This window comes from Myotis daubentonii, chromosome 8, assembly GCF_963259705.1.
Source record: "Myotis daubentonii chromosome 8, mMyoDau2.1, whole genome shotgun sequence".
Taxonomy (NCBI): domain Eukaryota; kingdom Metazoa; phylum Chordata; class Mammalia; order Chiroptera; family Vespertilionidae; genus Myotis; species Myotis daubentonii.
Window position 1 is genome coordinate 63,519,689 of NC_081847.1, and position 19,561 is coordinate 63,539,249.

General features: G+C 38.7%; 1 protein-coding gene and 1 long non-coding RNA gene across 3 annotated transcripts in view; both read left to right on the plus strand.

The window, feature by feature from the left end:
- Positions 1-1,969: 1,969 nt before the first annotated feature.
- The window catches only part of VAPA (VAMP associated protein A), a 42,882-nt gene continuing 25,290 nt past the window's right edge, over positions 1,970-19,561 (plus strand). The window contains exon 1 of one of the 2 annotated variants that reach the window (XM_059706642.1): positions 1,970-2,333. In XM_059706642.1, the coding sequence (XP_059562625.1) occupies positions 2,255-2,333 (79 nt within the window). In that variant the 5' untranslated portion in view covers positions 1,970-2,254. The remainder of the gene's footprint in view (positions 2,334-19,561) is intronic. The other variant, XM_059706643.1, reaches the window with a different exon arrangement.
- On the plus strand, positions 2,345-18,142 carry LOC132239788 (uncharacterized). Its single transcript, XR_009454149.1, has 3 exons — positions 2,345-3,545; positions 12,402-12,457; positions 14,620-18,142. It is a non-coding gene; the product is annotated as an uncharacterized LOC132239788 (long non-coding RNA).

The window sequence follows — 19,561 nt, forward strand, 5'->3', positions numbered from 1 at the left end:
GCCATTATTAATGCAATGCTCTAAAACAGAATAGGAGAATTATTCCAAAAAACATTTCATGTATTCTTACTAGTAGACTACCGCATATTTAAATTCACATCCACATTAAGACTATGCCTAAATGATTTTTGAAGCAATATTAAGAAGAGAAAAGCAGTTGATTCCAAAGGTGACAGCTTACATCAGCAGATGTTTCTTAATGATATATAGGCTGGAAACTGGAATACATCCCATTTCAGCTTCCTATTGAACTCAGGGTGAATGGGCAGCCATTGTCCCATAAAAGAGTGACTGGGATCTTTCTCAGCATGCTATACCTGCGAAGTGGCTGTTTGCAGATCAGAGATTTCCTTATGGAGAAGTGTCCATCCAGTTGTGGAGGATCCAGAGCCAGTTCAGCCCAGGCTAACTTGCCTATGAATAAGAATTCTTAGGCAAGCATAAAAAATAATAAATAAATAAATAAATAAATAAATAATAAAAAAATAAAAATAAAAAGAGTTTGTGTCAGTTTTAGGGTTGTCAGTTCATAATTAAACATATCTGGGACACCATCCTGTGCATGAATGCCAACCTCAACTTAAAAAAAAAAATCTTAAACTCCCTTTTTATAAATATACAACTTTTGTATTCTTTTAATAATCACTAAAACTTCAAAATAAATTTGTGCATTAAAAAAAAATCAAAGTAAAGGTACATTTAGAATATGCTATTCAAATGATTTAAGCACTCCTATCCTCCGAGGTTTTTCATGGCTGAAGATGCATTACTCTCTGTAGCACAGTCTTCTATGAATGCTAGTTAGCTATTCCGGAAGGCTCTTCCCAGATATACTTTGTGTCTACGCCCAGACTCCTGTTCCATTTGCCTCGTTTATTTCCTGGGCAAACTGGGCTGCTCTTTCATGGCAGCAGCACCAATATATCCTGTTTCGTGGTGCTTCTAGGGATTTAAATTCAGGTATTACTATAAAGGCTTCTTTACAGCATATTCAGTTTTTTTTTTTTTTCATTTAATGTTCCTGTCCCCGATTACCTTGTCAATCGGTTAAAGATTTGTCAGCAAGTTTGCTGCTGGGATTTTTCAGTTTGCTACATGCTCCTGTAAACGATGCAGATGGCATTCATTTCCAATATGTGAACGTGACAACTGTTTTGGTTCGGATTTATCATTAACCAAAACTGAGAACAGACCACAGCACCTGAATGCTGTAGATTTTGACTTTTATTTCTCGCTTGTCAGATTTCCCCAACGGCGCGCTTGCTTCTTAAACGAGGTGTTTCCTCATCTTCTTTTTTCAGGAAGCAGCAGAGAGGTTGGGTTGGAATACGACAGAGAATTTACCTCTACCAATAGAGGGACAGATAGAATTAAAGAGCAAACCGAAAAATCCCGGCATATTTTCCGCAGAGAATGTTTTTTATTTCTAACCAGGGAACCTCGGATCAGTCTCCAAGTGTTTTTTTTTTTTTAGCGCAACCATGACGCTATCTGAGAGCCAAAATGAGTGTCAGCGTGCCCCACCCCACTGCCTCCAACGGACCTCAGTCTCTTTCCCGCCCACAAACAACCACGACTACAATTCCCAGCAAGCATCGCGCAGTGCCGCAAAGGGACCAGGCCCCCGGGCGGAGGCTCCGCCCCCGCATGGAGCATGCTGGGAGTTGTGGATGAGTCTGACTACTGCTTCCTTATATTAGGCATTCCCACTTGGAAGATGGCGGTGTATTGCTACGACGAGTTCCCCAGTTTCGTAATAGGAGCTAAAACGTGACCGAGGATTGTGCCCCCTTGCTCCGCGGTGATCACCGCGTCGGTCCCAAGGAGCTTAGCTCCGCCTTCTGCCCACACCCGTTCCCTTGACAGCTGAGGGAGTACTCCCAGCGGCGGTGAGGCCGGGAGCGCGCAGGCGCAGCAGCCCGCGCCCCGTAGGGCTGAACTCGAGGGCGGGACGTGCGCTAGGAGCTCCCGGCCGCGGGGGCGCGCACGTAGGCACGCAGCAGTCATCACGTGGGGCCCTGAGGATCGCAGTGCGCGTGGCCGGGCGGCTGGTGTGGGGTTGAGTCAGTTGTGAGACCCCGAGCTGCTGAACCAGCGGGCTGCCCAACAACCGGCCCCGTAGCGGCAGGCGTTGGGGTGCGGGAGCCGTGAGCTGCCTCCATCGTAGAGCTCGGCTGAGCCGTCGCCGCCATCGTCCCCAGCCAGCTAGCAAGCCGCCGCCGCGGGCGCGCCCCCGCTCTGCGCTGTCTCTCCGATGGCGTCCGCCTCTGGGGCCATGGCGAAGCACGAGCAGATCCTGGTCCTCGACCCTCCCACAGACCTCAAATTCAAAGGTAGGCAGGAAGCAGGCGGCCCCAGACTGGGGTGCGGCGGGCGGGGGGCTTGATTGGGAGTGGATGATGGGCGTGGAGGGAACGTCTGCGGCCGGGGCCCCGGCGAGCGGCCCCTCCCCCACGCCCCAGCACTTCCATCCTCGGGCGGAACCTCGCTCCGGCTCTCGGCGGGCCTGCCCCGCGCTCGGGCCCGCTCCCTCCCCTGCCCGCCCGCGTCTCGGTGCGCGCTCCAGCCCGGGAGAGGCGGAGGGGCCCGGTTCTGCCGCCGCCGCCATCTTGCGGTCCCGCGGGGGCGCCTCCTGGTGCTGCCCGCGCTGCTGCCCGCGCCTGGCACTTGTCCTTGGCCCCTGAGGAACGACGGGCGTGGCCTGGGAGGGCGTGGGTGGGTGGTGACCTTCCCGCGTGCGCTCCGGTCTGCGCTGGAGACGGGGGCTCTGGGGCTGGCGCAAGTGCGTCCGTCACCCGCGCGGGTGGTCGGGAGGCGGGAGGGGAGGCGAGCAGCGGCGCGGCGGGCCCTGGACGCGGCTCCGGGAGAGAACCACCCCGCGGCCCGCGCTCCCTCCATCCACCTCCCGGGAAGCGCTGGGTGGAGCCCGCCCTCGGTTCTCGCCGAGGGGGTGGCTACCTGCCTTCCTGCCCCGCTGATGAGTCGGCTGTCAGGTCCGGGGGGAACCGGGGCGGCGGAGGAGCCCAGAAAGTCTTCTGGTTCTGACTTAGCCGGCGGCGTTGGCGGAGACCCAGGCGCGCGGCTGGAAGGCCCTGCGTCAGCCCCAGGATGGGCAGTAGTAGGCGGGTAGTAGACGCCTTGTGCCCTCCGCTGGGACACCTCGGCTTACCTTCCGCGCGGGGCCGACCTGCTGTTTGTCGGCTCTTGTGGAGCCCTTGAATGGAGCCCTCTCGCTGCGGAGTCTTCAGTGTTCGCGGCTTTTGCCTTCACGTTTGTGGTTTCTCAGCCGACCCCCGCGCCAGAAGGCTGATCCGGTGTCACTCGGCTCTGAGCGCCGTGGATTGATTTTGCAGCGATGCCCACAGGCATTGATCTGACTTGGTGATCGGAGGCACCGAAGCGGCTCTCCGGCCCAGTTGCTTTTTAATACGTAGGGTACCCTAGGGAAGAGAGTTAAACTGCACAGTTTCTTTTTAGAAGTAGTGAAAGTGTGTGACGATCCCAAGTAGAAAGCGGATTCCTTCCTAGCTGCAGTTCAGTGTGAAGTAAGTTCCCACTTGGAGGACTCAGTGTCGTGTATTTCGGTTTCAGTGGCTAGGAAGAGAACCATTTTTGTGAAATGTATCGCCATCCCACTGCGGAAAGATGTTGAATTTTTTTATTGTACAAGATTGAGTCCAAAAGCAAAATTATTTTACAACGGAAAATTTTTAAGTAGTTTTTGAAATTTTTAAAACCTTGTATTCAGGTATTATGTGAGAGTAGTATTCTATAACTCCTTTATTTTGTAAGCATTGCAGGGCATTTGCAAATTTCTGAGTGGAAATGTCTGTGAGCTGCTTGTTAGGTAAAGATTTGATTTTAAAACTACGAAATATTTTGAGGGGCACTAAGTGCATTTTATTATATCAAGTTTATGTGTGTGGATGATTTTATATAGTTCTAGCTGAAAGAAAAAAATGCCTCTGGGTAATCACTAAATTTTTTTCCAGAATTTAACTCTTTTGCATTTACTTTCTGACAGGCTGAGTTTCCAGAGAGGAAATTTCCTCTACTGGATAACCATGTGTGTATTGCTGTTAAGGACCTAGAAACCTTTAAAACTAGTTTTAGGCCAGGAAATTTCCACAAAGTTTGAGGCTTTCTCCTTAGAGAAGTTGTAATGTTGCTATAGTAAGAGACTAGTAATAGAGAAGCAAGTTCAACAACCAAAAGCCCTACACAATGACTTACCCTATATATTTCACTTTTTTTAGATATTGAAGAACTACTAGCTCTGATGATAGAACAGGTTGTTCTAGTGTTATGGATGAAAGTAATTCACAAGTCTCATTTAAAAAAGTTTGGCTATCAATGGCTACCCTTTAAGACTGACTTTAAAAAAGTGTTTCATTGAAAAATTTAGGGACACAGATTCAGTTGGGTCATTTATTTAGTGAACATTTACTGAAAGTTTTGCGATATCCCTATATTTATAAGAGTATTAAACTGAGTAATTCATTCAGCAGGTATCAGCTTATATTTTGGGATTCAGTGGTAAGCAAGGTGGAGAAAAGATTCAGTTTGTGGTTTAATGGAGAAAGCATACAGTTAAAAAACAGTAAAATGCCCTTGAAGAACTTGGAGACTAATGAGGGAGACAGACAGATGGAGGCAAAACAAGCAAGGGACAGAAGGCCCTTCCTTCCCATCCCCTCACCCATTCCTTTAGGAAACTTTCTAGTGAAAGCTTGTTCTCAGTTGGTGGGGGGCAGAGTAGAGTGTTGGGCAAGAGAGTGATGGTTTGCTCTACCACTTGGGTAGAGAATGTATGGCTGATGGTTTGCTGTGTTCTGTTTAAAGATGCATAATGGGAGGATTGGGAAAGTGGAGGAGGAGTAGGATGAATTAGGAGGTGACACTTGGTGTCATTTGATTCCTTCCTCAAAGTTATTCTTTTAGTCAAAGGTAGTTTGCTTTAATGGAATTCTTTCTGTATTCTAATGCATAGTTCAACACTAAGTGAGGACATTCACTTAGAATCAACAGTCTCTTCATACTTAGTTTGATGAGGATATAAAAAGTAATTTAACTCTTACGTGCCCTAAATCACCTATACTTTTTAATTTAAGTAAAAGTCTGTTAAACGATAGTTTTGCAGAATGTCATCTTCAAGTAGGTTTATTTGAATTTTGACTCTACATTTCAGATACAGTTTCTCTAAGAGCGACTCATTTAATCATTCTGAGATTGGGTGATGAAGTTTTTCTGTTATACGGGGTAACGATGATATGCAGTCAGCACTTAACCACAGTTGTGGAGAAGCAGATACCATTTTAATACATTTCTACATATCTCAATATTGTATTTAAAAATTTATTGTTTGTTTTACATAATTGTTAATATATGAAAGTGCTTTTAGATGTAATGACGTAATAACTCTCTTGTTATATTAATAAAGAAAAAGTAGATATTTTCAGAGTCTATTGTTTAAAGCCTGGCAGTAATTTCCAATCTGACTTAGACTTCAGATTGGGAATTCATTACATGTAAGGGATTGTTTTTTGTCCCTAACATTTTTACTATTGTAAAATTTCTTTTGCATTGTATAATGTTTTATTTTTTTCCATCTATTTGTAGTTTTGTCTCATTTGTGGCCTTCTTTTTTCTAAATGCTAATGTTTCTGAGCTGATTTGGTTTCAGTCTTATCTCTGAACTTTCTTTGTTCAGTCTCATTGTTTTGAGGGTTTTTCTTTTCCTTCCTTTCTCTTTGTACACATTGTTACACATCTAATCTCTATTTTAATTCAGACTTTACAGTCAGTTTTGGAATACATACTAATTAATTATTGACTGTCGGGATTTGAATGTTATTCAGATATCTCAAACTCATACTGGTTTTTTTACTACCCAAACCTACTTTTTCTTCCCATATATATTTTTAAAAATATATTTTTATTGATTACAGAGAGGAAGGGAGAGGGAGAGAGAGAGGTAGAAACATCAGTGATGAGAGAGAATTATTGATCAGCAGCCTCCTGCACGCCCCCCCACTGGGTGTTGAGCCTGCAACCTGGGCATGTGCCCTTGACCAGAATCTAACCTGGGACCCTTCAGTCTGCAGGCCGATGTTCTATCCACTGAGCCAAACCAGCCAGGGCTCTTCCCATATTTTTTAAGTTAGTGGCATCATCATTACTCATACCAGAAATACTTGGCACATCTAATAATTAAAATCTGCACTTCTCCACCCCAGAGATAGCTCTTGAACCTGTCGCCTTTAATGTGTATCTATTTTTAAATTTATTTGTTTTAATTCATTCAATTATACAATAAAGATTTGAGTTTTTGCTTTGTGTAATGTGTGGTAAATCATTGTTGGAACTACAGTTTTGAGTAAAATGAAAAAAAATTCACAAATCAATTCTAATGGGAGAGATAGATACTAATTATATAATCAGAAGAAGAAAATGTAGCTATGAGAATATAAAATAGTAGACTTCGATCTGTCAGGGAAGGCTATCACAGTTGGACTAAGATTTCCTAAGAATGAGTGGAAGTTATCTGGGTGAGGAAGATAGAAAAATGCAGTAGAAAGATCCTGTGGCAGGAGGGAACATGAAATATTTACATGTTAACATAAAATAGAACATGTTAAATAACATCTGATGTTATTTATGAGGCTGAAAGACTCAGTGTGTGATGGTAATAGAAATAAACAAGATGGGTGTGGTGTTGGTTTAGTAGGTTAAGTAAGGAGTTCGTTTTTATCCTAACCCACTGAGGGATTTTAAGTTGTGGAGGGTGTGGGGTGGTGGAATAGTAGAGGTAGAGGGAATGGAGTGACATCACATTTGTATTTAAACATATATCAGCGGTTCTCAACCTGTGGGTTGCAACCCCTTTGGGGGTCGAACGACCCTTTCACAGGGGTCGCCTAAGACCATCGGAAAACATATATAATTACATATTGTTTTTGTGATTAATCACTATGCTTTAATTATGTTCAGTTTGTAACAATGAAATTGGGAGTCACCACAACATGAGGAACTGTATTAAAGGGTCGCGCGGCATTAGGAAGGTTGAGAACCACTGATATATATAATTCTGGTAGCAATATGAAGTAATAATAGTTGGGAGATAGAGGTGAATTAGGCCTCGTTGCAATCCAGGCAAGAGGTGACAACTTGGACTGAGAATGATGGAGATGATGAAAAGTTAGAGATATAAACCAATGAGACTTGGTGGTCTATTAGATATGTGCAATGAGAGTAGAGGTATCTTGGATGTCCCTGAGATTTCAGGCTTACTGAGATTTCTGAGATAACTGGAGGAATGGTGGTGTTATGCTCTGAGAGAAGAAACAAAGAAACCTATGTCTGGATAAGGACCAAATGCATTCCTTTTATTTGAGGATGTGTGGGAGAATGGTAGGAAGATCATGACTCATTAGATATGATATGTTTAGGTCCTTTCAACATATTATCTTTTCTCTACTAGACTCCAGACCTGGTGTTTTTATCTCTAGTATCCCTCTCTCTCCAGCCTGTCTTCCACACTGCTGCTAGAACTATCCTTTGAAAAATGGAAACGTGATACTGTTCCCTTGGTTAAAGAATCTGCAATGTTTTCCCATTATGTGCTTAACATTTTAAGTCCAAAATCCATTCCCTGCTTCTCCATTTCTCTTCTATCAATAGTTTTGGTTAAAGTGTTTCCCTAAACACTTTAAGCTGTTGGAAGACTCTGGACATGCTCTGTTTACAGTATTGTTCTCCCTCATACCTGTACAGGCAGTCTACCCAGTTTAAGAATCACTTCCTCTTGTGAAGTGTTTGAGTCTCCCAGTCTTGAGTTGATCACTGCCTTCTTCATGCACTATTGAAGTTTGTCCTTACCTGTAATGGCAGCACTTAACACATTAATAGTATTTATGCTCACATATTTTTCTCTCCCAAACTGTGCTGTGGACTACTTGAGGTTATATCCATTTATTTTGAAATCCATAGAAACAAGATCTGGCATGGGATGATTGCCTAATAAACATTGATTACATTATTAAGAAAAGTGATTTCTCCTGTAATTCCCATGTTATTAGTATTGGATGTCTTTTAATTTTTTTTTTTTTTCACTAAGTAAATGGCATGATTAAAAAAAGGTGGGGGGGTACTGTTTAAGATTAAGAAAACTTGACTACAGTGCACAAATTGAACAAGCCAACAACAAAAGAAACCAGTTACATTGGGAAAATTTCAATAGATTTAAATGTTAGATGATATTAAAGAATTATTTTTGTTTTTTTTTAAGCGACAATGGTGTCATGATTATATTTTTTAAATTTTTTTTTTCTCCTAGAAATTCAAGCTCAAGTATTTAGGCTTGAAATGTTATGATAGCATACTGCATCAAAAAAAAAAAAAAAAAAGCAAACATGGTAAAATGCTAATATTAAACTTAAGTATATGAAGTTGTGAAATTTAAGTTCATAGAGGTTAATTAGAATCTGTTTTTATGAATGTTTGAAAAGTTTTCATAAGTTTTAAATTTTTTTATTAAGTAATTTCAATCACATTTCACGTATAATGAACCTGGTAGACAAGCATTTGCAAATAACAGCCCCTTTCTTACATTAAATTTTTTAAAAGGATTTTTTTGTAGAAATACAAAATAATATTGCATTTTGTTGTCTGTACAGTATAATAAGCCAGAAAACATTTTTTTTCTCTTAAAACAACTTTTTATGGTTGAAAGAAAGCAAGATCCATTCTAGATGAACTACTATCTCCTCTGAAAGGCAGATAAGACTTCACTGGTCAGTCAAGATAAGATATAAAAGCAACAGGAAAAAGGTCAGGAAATGCCTCTGAGAAAAAAAGGTTGCTTGCTAACAGACTAGACTTTCTTCACAGACCATCTCTGCTTGGTTAAGGAAGGTCTTACTTAAAGGAAATTTAAAAGGTAGCTTAGTACAGCAGCCCAACAACCAAATTACCAACACTAACAATATCAAAACATCAAACTTTAAAGAATTTAATCAAGGTTTCCCAACTCTCTATGATATTTTCCACTACACAGGAAAAAGTTTTCTTTTTGTACTCAACTGTCATATATTTTTCCAATCTTTAGGACCAGAATAACATCCAAAAAATCACCTAGTCCTACCTCTCACTTTAAAAATGAAAAGGGATGGATAGTAATGCATCCATTATGTGAGTGTAAATACTATGTAATGTGGTAATAGCTGAAAATTTCGTCCCTTTTCTAGAACTACAAAATTTTGAAGAGAGTCTAGTGTGTAGATACATTGTTCATTCTTTGTACTTTACCTTTTTCATTAAAAAAAAAATTTTTTTTTTATTGATTTCAGAGAGGATGGGAGAGGGAGAGAAACATCAGTGATGAGAGAGAATCATTGATCAGCTGCCTCCTGCACACCTACAGGTAGCAGATCAAGCCTGCTACCTGGGCATGTGCCCTGACCCGGAATGGAACCATGACCTCCTGGTTCAAAGGTTGACACTCAACCATTGAGCCACACCTGCTGGGCTGATTGTCTTACTTTTAGTGATGCTAAGTTTACTGGTGGTGATAGTCTTATCCTTACATTGGAAAGTTGCATAAATATGAGCCCATTTATGGTATATGTGCAAGAAAAAAATTTGGAAAGAAAATGTTAGCAAGCATTAGCTCTACTTTAGGGTTTAGGTGGTTTTCGTTTTTATAGTTTTACTTTTCTGTGTTTTCCAACATTTTTACAATGAACAGTCAGTGCTTTTTATAATAAGAGGAAAAAATTATTTTGCCGTTAGATTTGATGCCTTTGGTCTCATTTGTCCTTCCTAAATTAATTTAATTTTTCATTAATTACTTAGCCCTTTACACAGTCTGAAGTGTCTTTTTTATTTTTTAATAATAAGGGGAGCTCTAACCGGTTTGGCTCAGTGGATAGAGCGTCGGCCTGCGGAATGAAGGGTCCTGGGTTTGATTCCGGTCAAGGGCATGTACTTTGGTTGTGGGCACATCCCCAGGAGGGGGTGTGCAAGAGGCAGCTGATCGATGTTTCTAACTCTCTATCCCTCTCCCTTCCTCTCTGTAAAAAATCAATAAAATACATTTTAAAAAAATAATAAGGGGAGATTATATAAAGGTAAATGGGAAACAAGGATAATGTTCATAAACAGGTAGTAACATTTCACAAATCAAGGCCTATAAAGACAAGTAGAAAACCATGTTTATCTGAAAGTAAATATAATTTATAACTGACCTGTAACAGCTCACAAATCCTAACTGAACATATATATGTGTTTTAAATTTCATTGAGCTCTTTTTGTTAGCCTCTTGTGAGAAATAAGATAGATTTGTTTGGAAGATTTTTCTCTGGTAATGGACCGTGCCCGTAGCAGACTATAAAGAGGCAGGTAGGTCTAAGCAGCAAACAAATTTATAGGACCCCTCTTCTCCCAGACAATGCTGATTGGCTTAGTGGTGGGCACCTAACCCAAGGCCAGCCAATATATATGCTGATGACTGACTAGTCAAAATTTTGATGCTCCTCCTTTAAATACAACTATAGATGATGATAGGCTTTACACTTTTAAAGTCGCATAGGCTTGGAGACAGTGACTGACAGATTTTGGTAATGTGCAAGTAGAAGCAAGCTAGTTGAGAGAGAAGAGGGAGAGAAAAGCGGGTAAGAGATCTTGAGGTCCCAGTAATCACTTCCCCTGAATGCAGTCTCTTCTAGTGAGGCCAGTTATACTTCATTTCCTGTGTCATTGAGATTGCTTATTTATATCTTTATACTCTCTTACATAATATTTTATGCTTTATAATAAAATTCCTTGCTTAATCAAGATTGAACTTTATGATTTGTGAATATGTTCAATTTTATGATTGTAACACATAATCTATATTATAAAAGTAATCTAGACCAGTGTCTTAAATTTTTGTTGAAGACACATCCATATAGATATCATTTTTGATGACTTATGTGTCATTAATATAACATAGTTTGCTTAGCTGCTTTTTTTCTGGCATTTGGGATGTTCTCTATAACTAGGTTACTAAGAACATTTGGTACTGTTTTCAAAACTTAGATTTAAATGAATGAGACATTATTTGTATTATAGCTTTTTAAAAAACATATTTTTATTGATTTCAGAGAGAGGAAGGGAGGAGAAAGAGAGAAACATCAGTGATGAAAGAAAATCATTGATAGGCTGCCTCCTGCACGCCCCCTTCTGGAGATCAAGCCCACTCGGGCACGTGCCCTTCACTGGTATTGAACCTAGGACCCTTCAGTCCGCAAGCCGGTGCTCTATCCACTGAGCCAAATCAGCTAGGGCAGTATTATAGCTTTTTAAGGACATAATTTGATTCACTTACCAGTTTTAAAAATAGAGATGTCAATTTAAAAAGGGAATCTAATGAACAAAATAAACTGATGAACAAAATAGATCCCGAGACATGGAAGCATGCATGGAACAGACTGACGAATCCTAGAGGGGGAGGGAAGAGATTAACCAAAGAATTTATATGCATATATGCATAACCCATGGACACAGACAATAGTCCAGTGAAGGCCTGGGGAGAGGTGTGGGGGTAAGGAGAGAGCAGGGTGGAGGGGGGTCAGTGGGGGAAAAGGGGAGACATACATAATACTTTCAACAATAACAATAAATTGAAAAAATAAGAATCATTAATATGAGAGGGCTTTAATATATGAGTTTGCAATATAATAAGAATACAGACCTGCATTTTCACAGCTTTTTATTTTGTACCTATACATATCCATATATATCCTCTGTATATATTTATGTTTGTTTATATTTACATATATATTTATTTTTTAGTATTTGGGTAATCTGACATGAATTGCAGTGACTACTATACATTTAAGAACATCATAGTGTTTTTTGTTTAGTTTATTTTCTCTTTGGCAAAATTTTACTTTTATAACTTATATGGGAAGATGAATTGTTTGGTCTTGTTTTCTGAGTTCTGTTCCCATTGCTAAAAACCTATTGAACAACATTCTCAGAAGATATGTTTTTCAGAAGAATCTTTTCAGTTTTTTTCCCCCCATAAAACTTTACCAATAAAAGGTTTATGGACAAATTAAGCTAATATGTATAGACATTTAAAAGTCCCTTCTGATTATAAAATCAATGCTTAATGTTTACCTATTACCTACCGACCACTGTTAACATTTGCTATATTTCTTTTTATGTTTTCTGTGTGTAACTCTGCACATTTATATCCTGTAATTTTAAGTTAATATTATTGTGGCCATTTTTTCATGTTATAAATATTTTGCTTCTAATCTAACAAGAGCTTCAGATCTGTAAGTAATGTGAAAAATGTTTATTTCAAGTTCTCCCAAAATACCACTTTCTCCTTTAATCTCTCCCATCCTATCTAGATTTTAAAAAGTAATCTAAAGTCTGAGATTTCAGTGAGTTTGAAAAAATATTAAAGGTAAATAAATTAAGGTGACTTTATTTTTTAAAATTGTATTGAAAATGTTTTAGGACTTTCTTCGATGTAAACTTATAAAATATTTTCTTAGTGTTTGATCTTGTTTTAGGAAATGTTCATTGTTGACCTTTAGGACCAAGGGAAATACAATATCTATTTAAAAATCTTTTTTTATATAGTACTGACTTGATTGCAATTTCATGCTTTAATGTTGTGGAAATCTATGTGGAATGCTGATGAATTAGGAAATAAATATAGCTAGGTATTTGCATAAAATACATAGAGTTTAGGAGAGTTCAGGCTCTGGAGTCGGACCTGGTTTGATTTTCTACTTTATTGCTTTGTAATTCTATGACCTTGCACAAGTGTTTTAACTTCTCTGAATCTGAGTTTGACTCATCTATGAAATGGGGATATACATAATAAAAGTACCTTTGCCATAGGCTTATTATGAGTGACTTAAATGTCATAATTCATGCATTTACTGATATATGGTGAGTGTCTAACAAAAGCTAGCTATTGTAAAAACTTTTGTTGTTACATTTTAATATTACTACTGCTGCTATTCTTTACTGTGAGAATTCTCAATAGATATTCTACTTCATATGCATGATTATTTTAAGTTAATGTAACATGACACTATTAAGCAACATAACCCTTATGTATCTGCAAAACTTTTAATCAGTGATACAGCTGTTGATTTACTAAAATTGATGGAAACAGTGAAGTAGTCATCACCTGCATTGCTACAATTACGTTATTTATATACTAGCGTTTGAGCTGAGCATCTAGCCTTCCTCATTAGAATTTTTACTGACGCTGTTTTAGTTAAGGATGAAGAAACACATAATGTTGGAATAAACTATTTATGAAGACCTAGAGTCATAGCATTTGAAACAAAACATGCATGCTTCTTTTTTTAAAAAATATATTTTATTGATGTTTTTACAGCGAGGAAGGGAGTGGGATAGCGAGTTAGAAACATCGATGAGAGAGGAACATCGATCAGCTGCCTCCTGCACACCTCCTACTGGCGATGTGCCCGCAACCAAGGTACATGCCCTTGACCGGAATTGAACCCGGGACCCTTCGGTCCGCAGGCCGACGCTCTATCCACTGAGCCAAACCGGTCAGGGCAAACATGCATGCTTCTGATAGTTTTTGTTGTATATTGTTTAAAAAGAATTAATGTACTATTCTACCGTACTCCCAGTGTATATTCACTCAACAAATGTGTTAGCAGCTGCTATGACTTTAGCCCTGTGTTAATTATTCTAGTTCATTCAGGGATGAATCGAATGCTTCTTCACAAGGGGCTCAGAGTTTAGTTTGGTGAGATAAGACGTGCATAAATAATAAAAGGAAGCGAAAAGTGCTATGAGAGAGGTATAGATTATGTGCCATGTGAATTGTATGGTCAGCCATGTTTCTCTTCAAAGATTCATGCTTTGGTGCATTGCACTTTCTGGTATTAATTATTCAGAGTTCACTAACTCAGTCTGTACCTCATAGCCAAGAACTCAGAAAGACCTTGTCAAGAACTGGAGGATCTGAAATTTTAGCCTGCTACAATTTTGTGGGTGTTGGTAGAAGACATGAACAAGACTCCTGGGTTTAGAGAAAGGCCATTATTCATAGCCTGTGAGCAGGATTAGCTTCATATTTGTGTTGGTTTTCATTGGCCCCTCAAGTTCCATGGTGGCAACACAAACGGCTTCAGTTTGGATGGATGCTACCTTTATAGTGGGTTTTCATCAGAGCTGAGAAATCTTGAGTTCAGGGAACCTGAATCTTTCATAATGGGCGGCACGGAAAGCTACCTGACTTTTTTTTCCATAGGAAGCTTATCTTTATTATACTGGACAGTACACAAACCTACCCTCTCTTCAGGAGGAAGAAATTATTTTCCAAGACTGTTCACTATTTAATACATTCCTAAAAAGATAGTGTGCATAAAAGCTGTCACTCTCCACTTGAAAAAACATGCAGAAATGCTAGGGACCCATAGAGCATTGCCTCCCAACAGTCCTCTGAGTAGCTAGCATAAATGGATGCCACAGAGTTCATGAATTAAATGTTCTTGTACATTGCCAGTTTATCCTGAAATGCTGTAAACTACATACCACTTTTTATCCTGAATTAAAATTTGATTCTCTTCACAGAAAGCAAATACTGACCTCAAGTTGATATACCTGCTCAGGTTTTTAGGAGTGAGTGTACTAATGTCTTCATCTTACTTTAGAATGCATAAAAAATAGGATGGAGAGATGAGCAGACAGAGATGGATAGATTGTTATGTCTAAAGTAATTAGAACGAAATGTTAATTTTAGAATTTAGGTAAATGGATATGATTTTTCACTGTGCAGTTATTTCAGTTTCTCTTTATGAAATTTTTCAAAATGTTGGGGAAAAGTCAACTGAACTCTTATTTCTCCCCATCAATTTTCTTTGCAACTAAACTCAGCTTGGCATTCAAGAAAACTTTAATGCAATTTACATCAAAATATGGATGGATGATAAACATTTAAAAATTGTTTACTCAGAGTGGTTTTACTATTAGCTGTTTCTAGTTTAATGGGGTTCCTTTTAAGATTGGGAGGTTTGGACAATAAAGGTCCCATTACTTAGTAAGAAGTCATTACTCTAAATACTGGAATTTTGGATATAAAACCTGAATATAAAGGACATTTTATGCCTGAAATACATTTTTAGGCAGAGGAGGCAGGACAGTCCGCTTTAGGACATCCTTTCTGAGTGAGCTACCCTAACTTTTTCCTACCTTTGAGATTTCAGGTTCCAAGTTTTTTTTTGTATGGCGAACACTTTTTATATAAAGGCCATATTTGTATATGTTATATTTCTGTCTGATAGGATTTGGGGCCTGGAATAGGATTTTGGTTTATTGGCAATGACATTTGTAAGTGGAGTGAGGACAGAGTACTTAGTGACAGAAAATGTTATAGTCCTTTAAAAGGGGTACTAAAGGAGAGGTCAACCCATGTAATTAAAAGGTCAAGTTATTTTTATTGTAGTTCCCTCCCTGCCCACCTCCCCGTAAAAGATTGCAAATAGATGTAACTTGAATTATGTGGAATTTTCTTGTTTTTATGGACTTTTCTTACATATAAACAGTGAAATTTCATCTCTAACATAGGAAGTATGTGTCAGGTGGTTCTTGTGATTGGTGACTAGTATACTATCAGATAACTTTACAATGGATTATTCCAGTAATTAAGCATCTATGTTGGACAAATGACAGGATTTTCTTTCTTCAAAAAAAAAAAAGGTTTTATTACCTTTTGTAACTTTTATTTTTATTGTTGATGCTATTATAGATGTCCCTCCTATCTCCACCCAGCCCCAGCCCCCCTTCCCTCTGTCTGTCACTTTATTGTATGTGTCTATAGGCTAGCTTTTCTAAAAAAAATTAAAAGTTTGTTTTGTATAAAGGAAAACTATGTAAGGAATTATCAAAAGTAAATGCTCATGTAATCAATGCTCAGGACAAGAAATAGAACTTGGCCAGCATTCCAGAACTCTCCTTCTACCCTTTCCTAGTTACTACCTCCTTTCTCTGTTAAGTTAACCCCTATCCTAGCTGTTCGTAACCATTAATTTTTCTTTTTTAATATGTTTTTATTGATTTTTCGGGAGAGAGGGATATGGTGATAGAAACATCAATGATGAGAGAGAAACATCATTGATTGGCTGCCTCCTGCATGCCCCCTACTGGGGGATTGAGCCTACAACCTGGGCATGTGCTCCGACCTGGAATTGAACCAGTGACCTCTTGGACCATGGATCTATGCTCAACCTCTAAGCCACATCAGCCGAGCTAATTTGTTTTCTTACTGGTTTAATCACTTAAGCATTGAAGAGGATAAGTTATTCAATTAGTAAAGCAAGAGATTATTAACACATTGTGGACCAGTAGTTTTATTGCTTGCTTTACCTAGTGGCCAGATAAGTTTCTATTGAATGAGTACAAATTTTTTTTTTTACATAAATGTTAAAGGCATACTTTAAAATTAAATATCCATTGCATTTTAAAGTTATTTATTATATGTTCGTACAAGCTAATGTCTGTTTAAAGTATGATACTTTGTAAAACACTATGTAATATGCAGTGAGAATTCTGATGATCCGTCCGCAATGTGTTAATATAATGCAGTGTTTTTAAACACTACGAGACACAGTGTCCCATTTTAATATTTTATATTTTGTAATGTCCTTTTTACCATCCCAAAATGAAATTCATATAAGAAATTACCTGGCAACTAATTAAAATTTTAATATAATTCCCTAACTATAACATAAAGGAGAAATAAAAAGAAAGTAAAATTTTAAAAAAGTATGTATTTTGTTTTGTAAATGTTTGGGCACATATGTACTAGAAGTTATAATGAAGTAGTAGCCAGATGCTTGTGACCTACTTATAATAAACTAGAGGCCTGGTGCACAGGATTCGTGCTCTGGTGGGGGACATGGCCTGCAGGACTCAGCCCGTTGTAGGTGCGCTACTCATCCCCATCAGTCGAGCGGCGCTCCCACTGTGGGAGCGCACTGACCACCAGGGGGCAGCTTCTGTGTTGTCTGTCCCCTGGTGGTGTGTGTGTCATAGTGACTAGTCAACGGGTCATCTGGTCGTTCTGCCGTTCAGTTGCTGGGCTTTATTATATAGGATAAGTTTGCATTTAAGAAAAGTAAGGCAAGCCAGCTGGCATGGCTCAGTGGTTGAGCATCCACCTATGAACCTGTGTGCAGGAGGCAGCTGATCAATGATTCTCTCTTATCATTGATGTTTCTATCTCTCTCTCCCTCTCCCTTCCTCTCTGAAATCAATAAAAATGTTTTAAAAAAGAAAAGGAAGGCAAGAGTTATATCTGAATAGAGGGCTGACTGCTTTTAACATTTTTGTAATGGCAAAATAAGAATATTTATGCATATGGGTAGAATTGTGAATGTGTCACAACTCTCTGCGGAATGTTACAGATATGTTGTAGTGATGATTCAAATATCTTGAGTGACATTGCAGTTGTTAGAATAATTTTTTGTAATGGTAAATTTGCTTTTAAACTTTTGGAAGGAAGAAAACATTTTTTTTTCCTGTTTTTCACAATAGGTAAATTTGAAAAAGGCATTTTTCATCATTATTAATTTTTAGAGCGGTATTTGAAAATTTGGTGGGATTAGGAGCATATTACTTCATTGTATGGGTCTCCCCTGGCATTGCAGGGTGTCTACCATATTGGTCCATTTTCCCCAACAACAGTACCACCTAGTCATAATGTCAGGCAAAAATAACGGACAGGGATAGTATTACTCTGGGACTTAGGATTGTTTCATAGCAAGTAAATAATGTAGATTTTTTTTCCCTCTGCTTTTGAGTGTTGGTAAAGATAGATTTTTTATTAGGTCTTTTTAACCTGCAGCCTTCAGGGGTCCAGGTCTCCCTCCCACCCCTACCTAATCTCCTTATCTCACCCTTATCCCCCAAAATTCAGTGTAAAATTGTTGTGAATATTTGTCTTTGTATGTTTTTCTGGGCTACTGCATATAACTTCGAGATTCTCAAAGGGTTCTGTGACCCAAAACAGCGGACCAGATAACTTCTTTCTTGTCGAGATCTCTTAATAGCTGTTAAATCTGGTTATTCTGCTGATGGTCATTAGTACTTGCTAATTTTCCAGGAAAATGGCTTAGACTCTGAACTGCCTGGTGGCAGCAACCCATATTGAGAGGCTTGATTAGAGGAACATAATGGAGCAGAAAATCTCAAATTCATTTATTAGGTGGGTTTATTCTAGATAATTTTACTGACAAGGCTAACATATCCAGTTAAGAATTTTGTTTTAAATTGGTGGAGTTTTTTTCTTTTGACATACTCATCTTTAGGTAGTTTGCATTTTTATGTGTAGATGGACCACAGTCTATTACTGAAGGTTTATAAGTCCTGCTGGCAATATAAAGTTTAAGTACTATTCCAGAATTCACATGTTGATGAAAATTGACACGTTTATTTTCTAAATTAGTTTAAAAATTTTATTTTACCTTATTTTTGATAATTGATATATTTTTTTTAATTGGGGAGAATTAGAAAACTTGAATTTAAAATTTAAAAACTTTTACATAATTTTGTTATAAAATTTTGTGAGATGTTTCTTTTGTCATATTAAAGCCCTAGTTAGATAGCCCTATAAAATTTTATACAGTTTCAATTATCTACAGTAGTTTTTGGACTTGGAGAATGTTAAGAAATGGAATCTGTGTCTTTAAGACTCCTATTTTTATTAGTTTAAAGTGTTTCAATAGCCAACCATTTGGTGGATGAATTCATGTGGCAAAATGGACAGATTGGTGTTTTCTTCTTTAACATGCCCATGTATGATAGAGTTGTTAATCAGCTGCTCATAAAAGATGCAAGCAGTTGGGATTAAAGAAGAACAAAGGGTGTGAAATAATATTCAAATTGAATTATTAACTTGACCATATAATTAAGCAAACTGAAAGATTGCATTTCATATATACGGGGGTAGGTTTACAGTTGAGTGTGGGAAACAGAGTTTATGCTTGTATTACTAATTATTGTACTATTTTCTATACAAACAACTGTAAACCTACTTTTGTTGCACCCTGTATATTGTATATATACCATTCCCCCCAAAAGACATGCTATTTTTACATTAAATTTTTTTCTGTAACTGGTTCTCTGCCTTTATATATTTTCTTCTAATGTTCTCTCATTTCTAACTTCTTAATCTCATTCCAGTTCCAATTCTTTGTTAGAAAATAATTTTTAACTCAGAAATTTTAAATCCTATATAATAAAAGCCCAGCGACCAAACAGCAGAGCCACCAGAACAACCAGTTGACCAGTTGCTATGATGCGCACTGACCACCAGGGGGCAGGTGCTCAATGCAGGAGCTGCCCCCTGGTGGTAAGTGTGCTCCCACAGCGGGCTGATCCCCGCAGACCACGCCCCCCCCCCTCCCCAGTGCACGAATCCTGTGCAATGGGCCTCTAGTATAGGATAAAATGATTTCCCTTCCTAGAACTTGAAATAAGTAAGTTCCTTTTTAAAGGCCTTGCATTTGAGATTTAT